Source organism: Denticeps clupeoides, chromosome 2 (assembly GCF_900700375.1).
Source record: "Denticeps clupeoides chromosome 2, fDenClu1.1, whole genome shotgun sequence".
NCBI lineage: Eukaryota > Metazoa > Chordata > Actinopteri > Clupeiformes > Denticipitidae > Denticeps > Denticeps clupeoides.
Window position 1 is genome coordinate 23,237,999 of NC_041708.1, and position 13,299 is coordinate 23,251,297.

General features: G+C 43.8%; 1 protein-coding gene across 1 annotated transcript in view; it reads right to left on the reverse strand.

The window, feature by feature from the left end:
* The window catches only part of sspo (SCO-spondin), a 71,437-nt gene that overhangs the window by 43,190 nt on the left and 14,948 nt on the right, over positions 1–13,299 (reverse strand). Inside the window, exons 20-46 of the mRNA XM_028970383.1 lie at positions 12,901–12,995; positions 12,557–12,813; positions 12,139–12,273; positions 11,768–11,970; positions 11,532–11,659; positions 10,305–10,414; positions 9,731–9,880; positions 9,522–9,615; positions 8,476–8,879; positions 7,873–8,109; positions 7,363–7,593; positions 6,571–6,693; positions 6,352–6,452; positions 5,563–5,785; positions 5,316–5,468; positions 5,015–5,152; positions 4,727–4,909; positions 4,442–4,592; positions 4,175–4,334; positions 3,743–3,797; positions 2,919–3,035; positions 2,555–2,803; positions 1,923–2,050; positions 1,673–1,814; positions 1,417–1,581; positions 434–660; positions 117–138 (exon numbers count right to left, since the gene is read on the reverse strand). Coding sequence (XP_028826216.1) covers positions 117–138; positions 434–660; positions 1,417–1,581; positions 1,673–1,814; positions 1,923–2,050; positions 2,555–2,803; positions 2,919–3,035; positions 3,743–3,797; positions 4,175–4,334; positions 4,442–4,592; positions 4,727–4,909; positions 5,015–5,152; positions 5,316–5,468; positions 5,563–5,785; positions 6,352–6,452; positions 6,571–6,693; positions 7,363–7,593; positions 7,873–8,109; positions 8,476–8,879; positions 9,522–9,615; positions 9,731–9,880; positions 10,305–10,414; positions 11,532–11,659; positions 11,768–11,970; positions 12,139–12,273; positions 12,557–12,813; positions 12,901–12,995 — 4,381 coding nt within the window. The remainder of the gene's footprint in view (positions 1–116; positions 139–433; positions 661–1,416; positions 1,582–1,672; positions 1,815–1,922; positions 2,051–2,554; positions 2,804–2,918; positions 3,036–3,742; positions 3,798–4,174; positions 4,335–4,441; positions 4,593–4,726; positions 4,910–5,014; positions 5,153–5,315; positions 5,469–5,562; positions 5,786–6,351; positions 6,453–6,570; positions 6,694–7,362; positions 7,594–7,872; positions 8,110–8,475; positions 8,880–9,521; positions 9,616–9,730; positions 9,881–10,304; positions 10,415–11,531; positions 11,660–11,767; positions 11,971–12,138; positions 12,274–12,556; positions 12,814–12,900; positions 12,996–13,299) is intronic.

Below are 13,299 nucleotides of genomic sequence, written 5' to 3' on the forward strand. Positions count from 1 at the left end.
CAAACAGGAGATGTTAACATGTTCATAAGTACATGCTGCATGTTTTTCTACATTTTATATGTTGTGATGAAAAATATATGAAAGCTCTGCTACTCAGTAAACTTCCAGTTGTTTACCTGTGTATCCTGGTCCACTTTCCTATTGGACAAAAAAAAAACAGTTTTAGGGATTCAACCTGAGCATCGCTGTTGTGGTTTGTTAATAAAAATTATCAATGGAGGGTTGGTAGTAACTTGGTGTGCAACACATTCATTGTCACAAAGTCACAGGTTTAAACCCCACTTAATACCCTGAGCCACTGCTGTCCCTGAGCCAGACACTTAACCCTGAGTGTCTCCACTGTCACTCTCACTGTCCCTGTCACTACTGATTGTATGGCCCTCTTGATAAGGGTGTTAGATAAATGTGATTCATTGTGATGGTGGACACGCACCTTAGTTGTTAAAGAAACTGTGACTGCAGCCACGCCGGGTGTTCTGAGTGGTACAGGAGTGGGGGTCATATGTGCATCTGTAGAGCAGCCCCTCTCGTCGTCTCCGTCAGGACACTGGGGAACCCCGTCACATCGCAGCATGGCATCGACACAGCCCCCTGGTTGTGGACAGGAGAACTGGCCTCTGGGACAGCCGTGAGGACTTTGTGAAGGCGTTGGCTGAGTCCCTAATTTGAAAGAAAGATGATGGAATCAGTAGATAAACATAAGAAAGCATCCGTGCATCAAACTCGTAGATCTATTATTATTGGACTTCATTAAGACATTGTTGTGCATGGTGCCGCTTCATGAAAGATTTTCAGGTTAAAAACCTGACTTCCAGCAATATCTAGTACGATTTCAGCAATTTAATAGTCCTGCTTTATTCTTTATTTCTTTACCTGGCTTGAATATAGGGGTTATTATGTGAGGTGAGGTAATGAGTAAGGGAAGGGAGTAAAAAAAAAAGGTTAAATTGATTCAGCCACAGGTTTCAATCTAATAAAAAAAAAAACATAATTTTTAATCTAATTCACGACATAATAATTGGGTTAAATTCCCATGTGCTCGCCATATAGCACAACATAACATAAGCAGTCGTTCTCATTCCTAAAATGGTAATTGCAGGTTCCTGCTATAATCATGCAAGTTCCTCTCCTGTCCAAGTACAGTCATTATTCATCTCGAGACTGACATGATAATGAGTTCAGTCACTTATATTCCACAGGAGAAGATGCAATCAGCTTGAGATGGCTCCCTGCCACCATTGGAGACTGTGGCTCTTTGGAAAGCACAGTGAACAGGGCTAAGATCCTGACCGAAATTCTCCCATGAGAAATTACACATTTGGTTTTGGGGAAATTATTAAAGTGGACGCAGTAAAACGGTTAAGGATATGCAGATGTTGCAGTCAAGCGTGGGGAACGCTGAGGGTTGAGTCTCACCGCAGTGGTGCTCATCCGAGCCGTCACCGCAGTCATTGATGCCATTGCATATCACACCCAGGGGTCCTGCAGGGACACAGCGGCCATTTCCACAGCGGAACTCTGTCTGCCGGCACAGTGGGGTTACGGGTATTGAGGGTGCGGGAGTAGACAACCACTTATGATCTGCAAAGAAGAAGATGAGTCTGAATTTAAAACCGATTTTTTCATGATCTTTCTTTGTTCATGGAGTCCAAAAAAAAAAACACAGGCTTACCTGACCCACAGCCCATGAGCTCCACTCTGAGGTAAATGCCGTTCTGGAAGTCGTGAGGCAGCACACGCACAAAACGTGCTGACACCATCCTGTCCAATCGTACAGGCACTGTCCCACGGTCGTCATGGTTACCCAGGAACACCTGGACAACATGCAAACAAAGAAAAGAGTGCAGATAGCAGACTGAGAACATAGACACATGAAGTTCATTAATAAATGACTTTCAGTTTGATACAGAGGCGTGACGTACCTTGGCTTTAGGACGCGCATCAGTAACCAACTCCTTATAAGCGGACCAGTGGTCACCATCGTTGCTGAACTGCAGGTAAAAACTGGACACGAAAGTGTCAAACATACCTCCTCCCTGAGTGAGTATACCTGTAACACAAGAGGAAGAGAATTAATGTTCCTACGTTATTATCAGCAACAAACCAGACAATTACAAGTTGTGACCCCAGTTATTTCGAAACTCTTCAATTTCATTGTGCTTTTGTACTAAGTATGATTGTGCAATGACAATAAAGTCTTAAAACCTTAAACCGATCTAATTTAAATCCACCCATCCTTGAATTTTGTAAACCCACTTGGGCAGGTCCAGTGTCAAGTTTTACATCATTATTACATTAGGGACATGGTGCAGCCAGTTCTAATTGTCTCCTTCTTGAATTAATTTTATTCTGTTATGTTTTACTTTATTTTATGAACTGGTTCATTTTTCAATTCTCTGTATAGCACTCTGGGTATTATGTTGTGATATTTTTTGGTATACTATCATATGGAATCACATCACAAAATTGATGTTGGCTTTTGGCCTCATCATATGCCACTCCTTCTTGTAAATTTTCACTGAAGTGTCCCCTGTAAGTGTCCGGGTGCTGTTACCTGTGATGTTGTACTGCCTGAGCAGGTCCAGTTGCAGGTAAGGCGCCTCCACACTGTTGCTGTGGCCCTCGGGGGTCCCAGGTGGGAGGTCTCTGTACTGCTCTGGCTCTGGGCTCCAGCCCTGCAGGTCTGTATGGGGGTTGTGGGCATGGAGGCGTCCCAGCCAGGGAGGGTGGCTTTGCTGGTGGGAGGAGGCTCTGAAGCTGGAGTTGGGGAGGGACTGAACGCCAATAGGAGCCCAGCAGTCATCTGTCCAAAAACAGGGTGCAAAATTGTTAATTAGAACTGTTTCATTTCACAGTGAATTTATCTTTAGCTAAATAATATGTGTGTAGAATTTTGGAGAGAAGTATATTTCATTCACCTCCAGGTGGAAGAGGGTACGTTGGAACTGGGGGCCTCACACTGACGGTAGCTGTGGATGCCTCTACTGTTATAGGAAGTGATGATGGAGTGACTGCTGCAATTGTGTCATTGCTGCCTAGAATCACAGAAAAAAATTATTTTGCAGCAGTCCTGTGATGTCATAAAGTAACGCCAGTCTCTGACAACTTATTGTATAACTGTAATACTCTCAAGCCAAAATCTGTGTTAGGATAAGTAGTTTGTCTTTTTGCCAATTTTTCTGCCCTTACAAAACCTACCACAAGCCAATGTCATGGAATAAATGAGAAATAGGATCATGTGATGCTGTGATTATATTAGCAGGAGATATTTTCAAGGTCCTATATGATATCTGCATGTCTGGTGTGGCATTCCTGAGATGAGTATGTCATATCACGTTAATGTTGTTTTATTTAACTGTAAATGTATTCATTTTACTTACATTCTGCATGTGTATATTCTATGTAAATTGTTATATGTGAGCATTTTTGGACTGGCAACACTGCTTATGCTACACATATTGACAGCTGGGGTTTAAAGTAGGGTGTCTGAGGGCAGAGGGCTCCTCCCATTTTAAAGGTGGCTTATAAAAACATCATTAACATTCACCATCAGGGCACAATAAATAATTACACTCCACCAAAAAGGGCTGAGTGGGTAGTTAGTTCCTCCTCAGTTACTACCAAGTGGTTTCTTCTTGATTCTGTGTCTATTATGTCACTTGTCTCCAACAAAAACAAAAGTATAATGATTGCATTTTGCACCTCTGATGTAAAATAACTGCAGAATGTGCTGTTTGGTCACCTTTCCAGTTACACTGGCAACACTGGTCCCCTTCACCCATTATCAGAATATGACCCTGAGGACATAACAGAACATCAACTTCAGTTCCTGAGCCAATGAACTGGTGAGCTGGTGAGAAGCGAATATAATGAGTAAAGCAAGGACATTTAAAAACATCAACACATGGACAAGACTGCAGATACATTTTTTTACTTTTTATGCAGAGTTAAATATTATTAAATACTAAAACAATTCAATTAGTGTTAAATAGCTTGAAATGCTCCATGGGGGACCTCAGTGTACTGCATTATGGTCATTTTAACCTACTAAGATCAATGAAACACTAACAGATTTTTGACATTTTACAACTCTGTGCCAGTAAAAGAAGAAAGTGAATGCATGTAAAACACCATCTGACACACACACACACTGAGGAGGTAACAGCAGAGTGACCTGTGGGCAGCCGGCGACGGCGTACGGGCAGTAGGGGGCGCACTGCACAACGAGGTTGGGCAGGCAGTGGCACAGTTGACACTGGCCAAGTTTCCAGCGGTCACCTACGGGGTGAGAGCGTCCCTGGAACTCGCACTCGTCACAGGGTTCAGTCTGACAGCTGCACATGCACAACACACAACACACCGCAGGCCTCTGTCACGGTCACTGTGTATATTTCACAGTAAATCTACACAGTCAACACAGTCACAGTCAATGTGTCCTCACCGCCGAGCCTTCCGATAAATTCCGCGACACTGTCTCCCGTTTCCGTGCTTAGTGGGGTTGTTCGGACTGCGAAAAGACCACTGGACACTCTGGACCCCACAAGGGCCCAGACACTCTCCCCATGAGGACCAGGTGGACCAGCCACAGTGAACTGTGTAATAAATAAAAGTAAAAAAAAACAAAAAAAAATAAAAATAAAGTGATGTATTTATTAATTAAAGGCTGTTGTGCCTTTGTAAATGTCATGTTTGAAGAATACTGTTCATCCCCTACTTTGACGCTGACCTGTGCACTCCGGGTTCGGTTGGCAGTGTTGCGGCTGACCTCTCTCGCACATGCAGATCTCACAGCCCACCTTCACCTGCTGACCGGGCCAGTAGCGCACCCCAGACACCTCGCACACACACTCCTCCGGCGGCACACACTGCTGAGCGTGGTTCATCACTCGGCTGTCGGGACACCAGCAACCTGGCATCGGGGCAAGAAGTAATTTTTAAATATCACAACAATATACTGCTAAAGTACAGACAAACTAGTTGGGAGGTCAGAAAAAAAGGATAATCCGGTGGAGACCTGTGAAGCAGTTCGACTGGGAGTCACACGTAGCTCCACCAGTCAGATGGGTGCAGCTCAAAGGGCAACTGGTGCAGTTGTGCCAAACCAGGCCAGCTGGGCATGAGATGTTGGCACAGCCATGCTGAGGACAAGGCTCTATAGTAGAAAGAAAAAGAGAGAAGCTGAAACAGATGTTTAAATAGTTTAGCACACCTATTATGTTTAGGATGGATTCCTTATTAATACATTTACAGGTAATTTTATATATTAAAATTATCTATATATTTACATATTACGACACACACAGTTGTTTACTTACTGATTTCAGTATTGAGCCCGTTCCCTTCTGGTAGTTCAGTGCAGGGTTTGCCTCCATTCTCCGGGGGAACGCATACCCTCTGCCTCACCTCCACCCCGCCACAGTCCTTTGTGCAGTTTGACCATGTCGCCCAGGGCAACCAGTGTCCATCAACTGTTACACAGGTCCACATTGAACAGCATAGTAGTAGTGTTAATGTCTTTGCATGCCATTCGTTCTTCTTTAGATCATTAACATTCTGACCCACCTGGACAAGAAGCAGAGAAACACTGCTGTCTCTGCGTGTCCTCACCCCTGCAGTAACCCAGCGCATCCCCCGGAGGGCACCGTCTCTGCCTGTTTATAGAACCCATTCCACACGTTCGGCTGCAGGGACCCCAGGGTCCCCAAGTGGCCCAATTCCTGCAGTTACTCTCATCTGATGTCTCCCCAGGTGTCCTATCAGTGCAGTCTGGAACCCCATTGCACACCTAGCCAAGATCAACTGGATATTATTGTCCATCGATGAGGATCAATGGCTTGTTAAAAACATAAGGCCACAGATTAAATGTAGGCCAATAAAATTTGAGACTGGGGATCAAGCCTATTGCATTCGAAATGTTCAATTTTATAGAGGGCAATTTGGCTTGTGTCATGGTTGGACCTGATGGGGTACTTGAAATTGTGAACGGTTTTCCTCTGATTCCTGACTGTGTGCACTTGTTCCTGGTTGTATATATTTGCCTTGTTTGTATAACTTCATTGAGTTATTGTATTTGGTTTGTCTTGTATATTGTTTTCATGTTAAAAACTGTAAATGAATCTCTCTTTTTTGTGTAAGTTTTGCGAATTAGTCTAGACCATCTTCGCCTGCGCCAGAACCGTGACAGATGGTGCCCCCTTCTGACAGTCTGTCATTATCATTATCTACCTATTTAATAAAAGGTCAGCCCATGGCTCATTAGAACATTGCGGTGTGCTTGAACAGCAACCCACATCAACACACACCCGCAGTAATTATCGCCGGCATATGCTATTCTTAGCAGAGTTAGCTCACCACTTTAAAGGGCACACAGGTGCCATCCTGGCACATGAACTCAGGACAGACATGAGTGGAGTTCCGGCCATCAGGAGACGTGGGCGCCGGAGTGGTCTTATCTGCTCAAGGTAGCAGAAGAAACATGTGACTTTCAAGAATAATAATAAGAAAAAAGGCCTGCTCTGGTACTCGACAGTAACGTATGCAGACTTTCTCTGCTTTTTCACTTTTACGCACCGCACACAAGCTCGTCCTCGCCTCGTGGGCAATCTGGCACGCCGTTACACACGCGGGACGCATTCACACAAGTGTGGTTGTCACAGGAGAAGCTGTTCGGACAGGACGGTATCCGTGTAGAACCTGTGATGGAGATGGACAGGTGGACATTGTTTAACTATCACTATCACTGTGTAGTTTTATATGTATATGTTTGTGTACTAAAACTAAAATGAAGTATTCTTGCTATACAGATAAGGTGAATGTATACATATAAACTAGTCTAACCAGGGTTTACTACTCTAAATAATAACTTATATACTATAAAATATAAACTATATTTTGTAAGAAAATAGATTAGTACTTTCATTTACAATGTAGCCGTACTTCAATGTACACTTTTAAAAAGTCTACAAAATCTACAAAAAAATTTATTTACAGTGCAATTCATGTTTGAAAATAAAACTGCCATGTGGGAATTTGTGTACTGAAAGGTCTACTAAGTGTATAAATTGAAGCTATACATATATTTACTAAGCATATTTACATGCATTATAGTATTAAGAAGACTTAAGAAATATATTTGAAATATTCTTTCATGCTTTGAAACCTCAGTGAATGAGAAAAATTCTGTTACAATACAGTTATAATATAATTACAGATGTCAGTGGTATCAGATGTGGGAAGTGTGAGGAACTCAGTCTTTCCAAGTGACTTTGGCAGGGTGTATCTGTAATTGCACATTTTAGAAGGAATGTATGCAATGAATTTGCATCCCCTTGAGATTTACGTCTGGAGATATCTGTGCCTCACCGCAGTTGTCCACGCTCTCATCGGAGCTGTCCATGCAGTGGCTCGTCCCGTCACACAGCTGCTGATGGTCCACGCACTGCTCGCCACTCTGGCACAGGAACTGCCCCGGCAGGCATTTCTGGGGGCAGTTGTGCTCATCGCTGCCATCGCTGCAGTCTGTCTCCCCATCGCAGTGCCATGCCACTGGGGTGCAGTGGCCACTGGCGCAGCGGAACTCATGCCTGCTGCAGCCTGGCAGAACAAACTGAATATTCATAATATAATACAGCACTGTTTACAACCAGATAGAAATACATGTTCTAAAATCTTGAAATCTTGAATTTTGTACTTTTAATAATAAAACTAATCACTGTAAATCACATCTACTTTATTGAATCTTGATTATTTATTTTGCATCATTTCTTGGAATTTTTTGTAATAAACTTTCGAGGAGCGTGAATTACTACAGTTAAACTTTTTCACCACCAGATGGTGCTCATGGTTCCGTTGAGTTAAAAAGCTGTGGTCTACCCCTGGCAGGACAGATGGCTTCGTCAGTGCCCGAGGGACAGTCCTTGTGGCCATCACAGACTCTCTCAGCTGGCACACAGTGCTCCCCTGGGCACTGGAACTCTCCGGTGGAACACACACAGCCCCTCTCATCGCTGAAGTCCCCACAGTCATCGTGGCCATCACAGCGGTGGAGGAAGTTAATACACCGACCACCTGAGCATCGAAACTCTCCATCATCACACATTTCACCACAGTCTGGAACAGAAAGAACACAAGCACAAACGCAAACAGGTAAATAGATACACTCTTTACTCTTTTTACTCTTGCACAAATTTTTTACTTTTTTACTTCTCACTTTATACTTCGACTTCACTCATTTGCACACCTTCATCCTACCTGTTACACATATTTTATGTTTTCTGTTAAAGACATAAAAGTGCAATATTTGGTTATGTTTGCATATTGGTTCATTGTATACTTGCATTATTTGCAATTTTGAGGTCTATAGCAGTCGCTAAAGCGTTTCACTGCATATCATACCGTGTATGACTATGTATGTGACAAATAAAATTGAATTTGAATTTGAACACACACACATCTTTTTTTTACCGACTCACACACCCCGCTCATCTGAATCATCAGCAAAGCCGCAGTCCAGACGCCCATCACACACACGACTAGTGGGCAAGCATCGGCCATTGGCACACTGGTACTCTCCACTGGGACACCCGGGGAGGGGTGTGACGGGGGGACAGAATTCCTCATCTGACTGGTCAGCACAATCTGGATGACCATCGCAGTGGAGCTCCTGGGCCAGGCAGCGTCCTCCGGTGCAGCGGAACTGACCGGCGGGGCAGGTGGAGGGGCATATCTCGTCTGAGCCGTCCCCGCAGTCGTCCTCATTATCGCATATCCAAAGGGATGGCACACATCGGCCCCTAGCACACTGGAACTCGGAGTCCAGACAGGGTGTGGGCGGGGGACAGGAAAGGCCCTCACACTGCCAGATGCCCTCTGCACATGAGCTGGAGGGACAGACAGAAACGTGTCACTGCTGAGGACACTGCAGATGCCCCACAGCCCTCAGTAAAGACATACGTCCCCAAAAGGCCACAGTCATCCCTTATGCATTTAATTCACATCTCCAACATCCACTTGTTCCTCAACCACAGCAGCCAAGGCAGCCAAGGCTTTTGAAAGATGCTTGCTGTCGTGGTACAGACAGAACTGGAACTGCCATGGTAGAAAGCAGAACAGACAGGAATGGAACAGAACTGTGCAAAATGGCACCTTTGTTATAATTCTAGTCTGCCACTCCCACTTTATCTGGGTTTTTTGCTAGAGATGAATCTTTTGCATCTGGTGCAATTAGGAACACTGAGAAGGAAACGAGAGTCTGTTATGCTTATAAGGATTCAACATGCTTGAAAAGTATAATTATGTCCAATCTTTGGTAGCTGCCAATAAACTGCTTTCAAACTAAAGGTTCTCTTTTTAATTTAGATGGTATCATTTGTCGCAATTAATTGAATGTTTAGCCACACTTGCACACACACTCTAATTGAAATGAAATTGATTAAATCTATTTATGGCATAACTGCAGACGTGAAATCCTGCAGTAAGATGCCAGTGTTGGCGATAAACACAGACTGACTGACTAGACTCACCAGTTCTGGCAGTGTTGGGTGACTTGGGATCCAGGTGGAAACACAGAGCCATCCCATTCACATGGACACTGGGAAAGAGTGATGCAGCCATCGTCTGTAAAACCACAAATATGTAAATCCACAGGCACAAAAACATGCGAGGACCGAATGTTTGAACGATGATTAAGGTCACTGTAATAGGATTTAATTGGCATGTGCAAAGTTCTCACCATGATGGAAGGTACCAGGAGGACAGAAGCAGCCCTCCATGCAAGACAGCGGCCCACAGATGGACTCTGGGCTGGGACTGTTGATGGGGCAGGTGGGGGAACAGGCTGGACCGCAGGCCTCATACACCAGGCCGTGCTCACACTGCAGCGCTGCGCACGGAAATACGGCATCACACTATTACACTATTACTAATATCATTGAAGGGAAAACGGGTTGTTGGTTACGGATTAAGGGAACATGACTGACAATTAATTAATAGCATGCACATCACACAAGGCAATTTGTGGTCATACTGTAGGTGCAAAACAGAACAGAGAGCAAAAGAACAGAAGAACAAACAACAGAAAAGTGGCAACAGATTCAATGTATTAAAAGAGAAGTGTGTGTCAATCACAAGAACAGGGTGGCAGCAGGTAAGACACTTGACTATGAACCAGATGACCCCTGAGCAAGACACTTAACCCTGAGTGTCTACAGGGGGACTGTCCCTGTAACTACTGAAAATAAGAACCCACATGCTAGCGAGAGCCGACAAAAGCATGAAAGAGCCCCCGGTGACGGCAGCACACGTACGACACAGATCCTGCGATCGCCAGCGGATGTAGATGCCCCGGCGGTTGCACTCCTCGGCGTAGGCCGCGACTGCTGTGCACAGACACTCACAGTCCCCACCTGAGTCACAGCTAGGAGACAGATTTAAGTAAGTGTGTTTACTTCAACTTCAATAGATCATAGGGGAATGGAACAGGCACTTCAAGGCATTCTACACTAATGTGATTTAATCCTTGCTTCCTTTCTTTTCACAGCTGAGAAACTTCATCTAAGTTGACAGAATTATGAATATGGTATTGAAAGAGTGTAATGAGAACAGTTAAATGGATACTTGCTGCACACCAGCATTCATAAAGTCTGTGTAACAGTCCATTGTGTTCAGATGCAGCACTTATATCTAAATATAGCATTAAAGAGATATAACATAAATCAATAGACAGATAATTCTTTATATTATGATACAGTATATGGCTGCTACATCCTGTATATTCTGTAAATCAACCAATAATGACAGCATCTAATGGATAATGTTGAATCGTCCCTCTGGATTACGCCGCTGGTATCAGAACAGAAAAATTAAACACCGTTCTTCATCCGGCAAAACTTCCAGGGATGTTTTCTGTAGCTGTTGCTAGCTTTTCCATCATGTAACATTTGTGTGAAATGGGGTAAGTAAGAATATAAAGCTGCCATAGTTTCGTCAACTAACCTTTATGATGAAAATGAGATGAGATGAGACACAATGTAAATGTGGTTATGTGACAATAGCTATAATAAAATATATCTTAAAAATATAAAATACCATTATCTTGTGATAATGAAATATATCTTGTTTTATTGTTGACTAATTAAAATGATACTAAATGTGGTTTACAGAAAAAAAAATAGACTAAATGTTTTGGTTGATGAAGACTAGGCATTATTTGCTTGCTTGGAGAAAATGATGAAGCAATCTTTGGATGCACTTTCTTTACAATGAAGCGGAGAAGAAAACAGAGTGTGTGAACAAAAAACATTGACTATTCATTGACTAAAACAAGACTAAAATAGTCATGGATAATTCTGACTAAAAGAAGACTAAAACACTAAAATTAGTCTGGACATGACAAACACTAATGAAGACAGCTTGACACAAAAGCTAGACTAAAACTAAAATTAAGACAAGCAGCCAAAAACAACTATACTGACCAACAGGTGCACAACTTCATAACTGGGTGCAACCATGAAAATGTGCTAAAAAAAACTCACCCGCACGCATCAAAGACACACCAGTCATAGTACTGCTGATAAGGGACCTCGGCATGACAAAGGTCAAAGAGCTCTTGGGTAACCACTGCACACTTCTTCTTGGCCCACATCACCCTATGAGGATGAATCTAGGGTTCAAAAGTCAGGCTGGAGTCACGAAAAGTTCCAAAAATAAGTAAAGAGTTCCATCTCCATGCATTGTTGTAAACGGAATGTGAAGAACACTTTGCACTCACCATGCAAGGGTCTCGGAGGTCCTGGTCTTTGACGTCCGGACATGATGGGCTAACCTTCCAGGAGTTGCCAAATAGTTCAGGTGTCGGCTCGACGATGCCTTGCCGTGTGGTGAAGTCGTTCTCGGTGTCACCGTCAAAGTTGCCACAAAGGCCGCCAACTCTACCACGCAGGCTGGGTGCCAGTCGGATGTACACCCGCATGCCTGCACAAGACAGGAGGGGGTCAAGAGGGGGTCAAGTGCCACCGTCATTTTATTGAAAAAAAAAATTTCTGAATGAGTGATGTGACATCTTCTGTGGGGAGCTTGAGTTGTTCGTGGTGTGTTTGGGCAATGAGCAGCATGTGCAAATGTGAATTTCCTTCATCTCACCTCCATCCCAGAGGAGAGTGACCCCCAGCCGTGAAGACAGGGACACAAACAGACCCACCCTCTCAAGAGTCAGGCCGCTGCCAGAATACGACTTTGGTAGGCTGACAGGCATGCCATTCACATTCACAGCTTTTCCTGGAACACAAATATAGCAATAACAGCCGAATAATGAACGATGCTCCTCAAAATTAATGAGAATAATGTTAATATTAATACAAAGGTTACAGGGCTGCATTTTAAAAAGGACTTAAAAAGAAACAGTTCCTTGCTAGATAGCTAGAAAATGAGGAAACTAATCTACTGTTATTAACATTAGCATTTCTTAGCATTTTCACAATATTTTGTATTAGTTTCCTGTAAAAGGCAGGAATTCAGCACAGATTGGTGAATTTGTGCAGGTATACCGGAAAAGTTGTACCTCTGAGCAGGTGGATGTCAGTGTTGCCCACAGTGAGGGTCACAGACTTGGTGCAGGTGACCCCGGTGCTGCCACAGGGAACGTTCTCAGCAGTGACACTGAACAGGCCACTGGTCTCCTGAGACAGCACGTATTCACAGTCTCCCAGGAAGGAGTAACAGCGGCCGTCAAACGTCACGTAGTGGGGGTCGCCCGTGGCGACGCACGTGCCAGCACACAGGGACTGTCCGCAATGCCAGCGCCTCTCCCGGCACACGCTGGGGAATAAAAATGTAAATGGCGCGTGTTGGCTGAATCTCGTGACTGTATTGGTGAATTAGCACGTTGCTTGGACAGGTACTCACCAGGTGTTGCAGTCTTTGGAGATTGTGTCGTTGGTGAAATAAATTCGGCCATTATGGTGACAGGGACACTCTTCCGGAAGAATACACCTATCCCCCTTTATGTAAGGACAGGAAATATTTGAGAATAGATCAGATTTGTGGACTTTTTTTGTAATTGGTTGAGCGTGCCACATTTACATTTACATTTACAGCATTTATCAGACGCCCTTATCCAGAGCGACTTACAATGAGTAGTTACAGGGACAGTCCCCCCTGGAGCAACTTAGGGTTAAGTGTCTTGCTCAGGGACACAATGGTAGTAAGTGAGATTTGAACCTAGGTCTTCTGGTTCATAGGCGAGTATGTTACCCACTAGGCTACTACCACCCATTTACATTGTTTTAGTTTTGTAAATTTTTG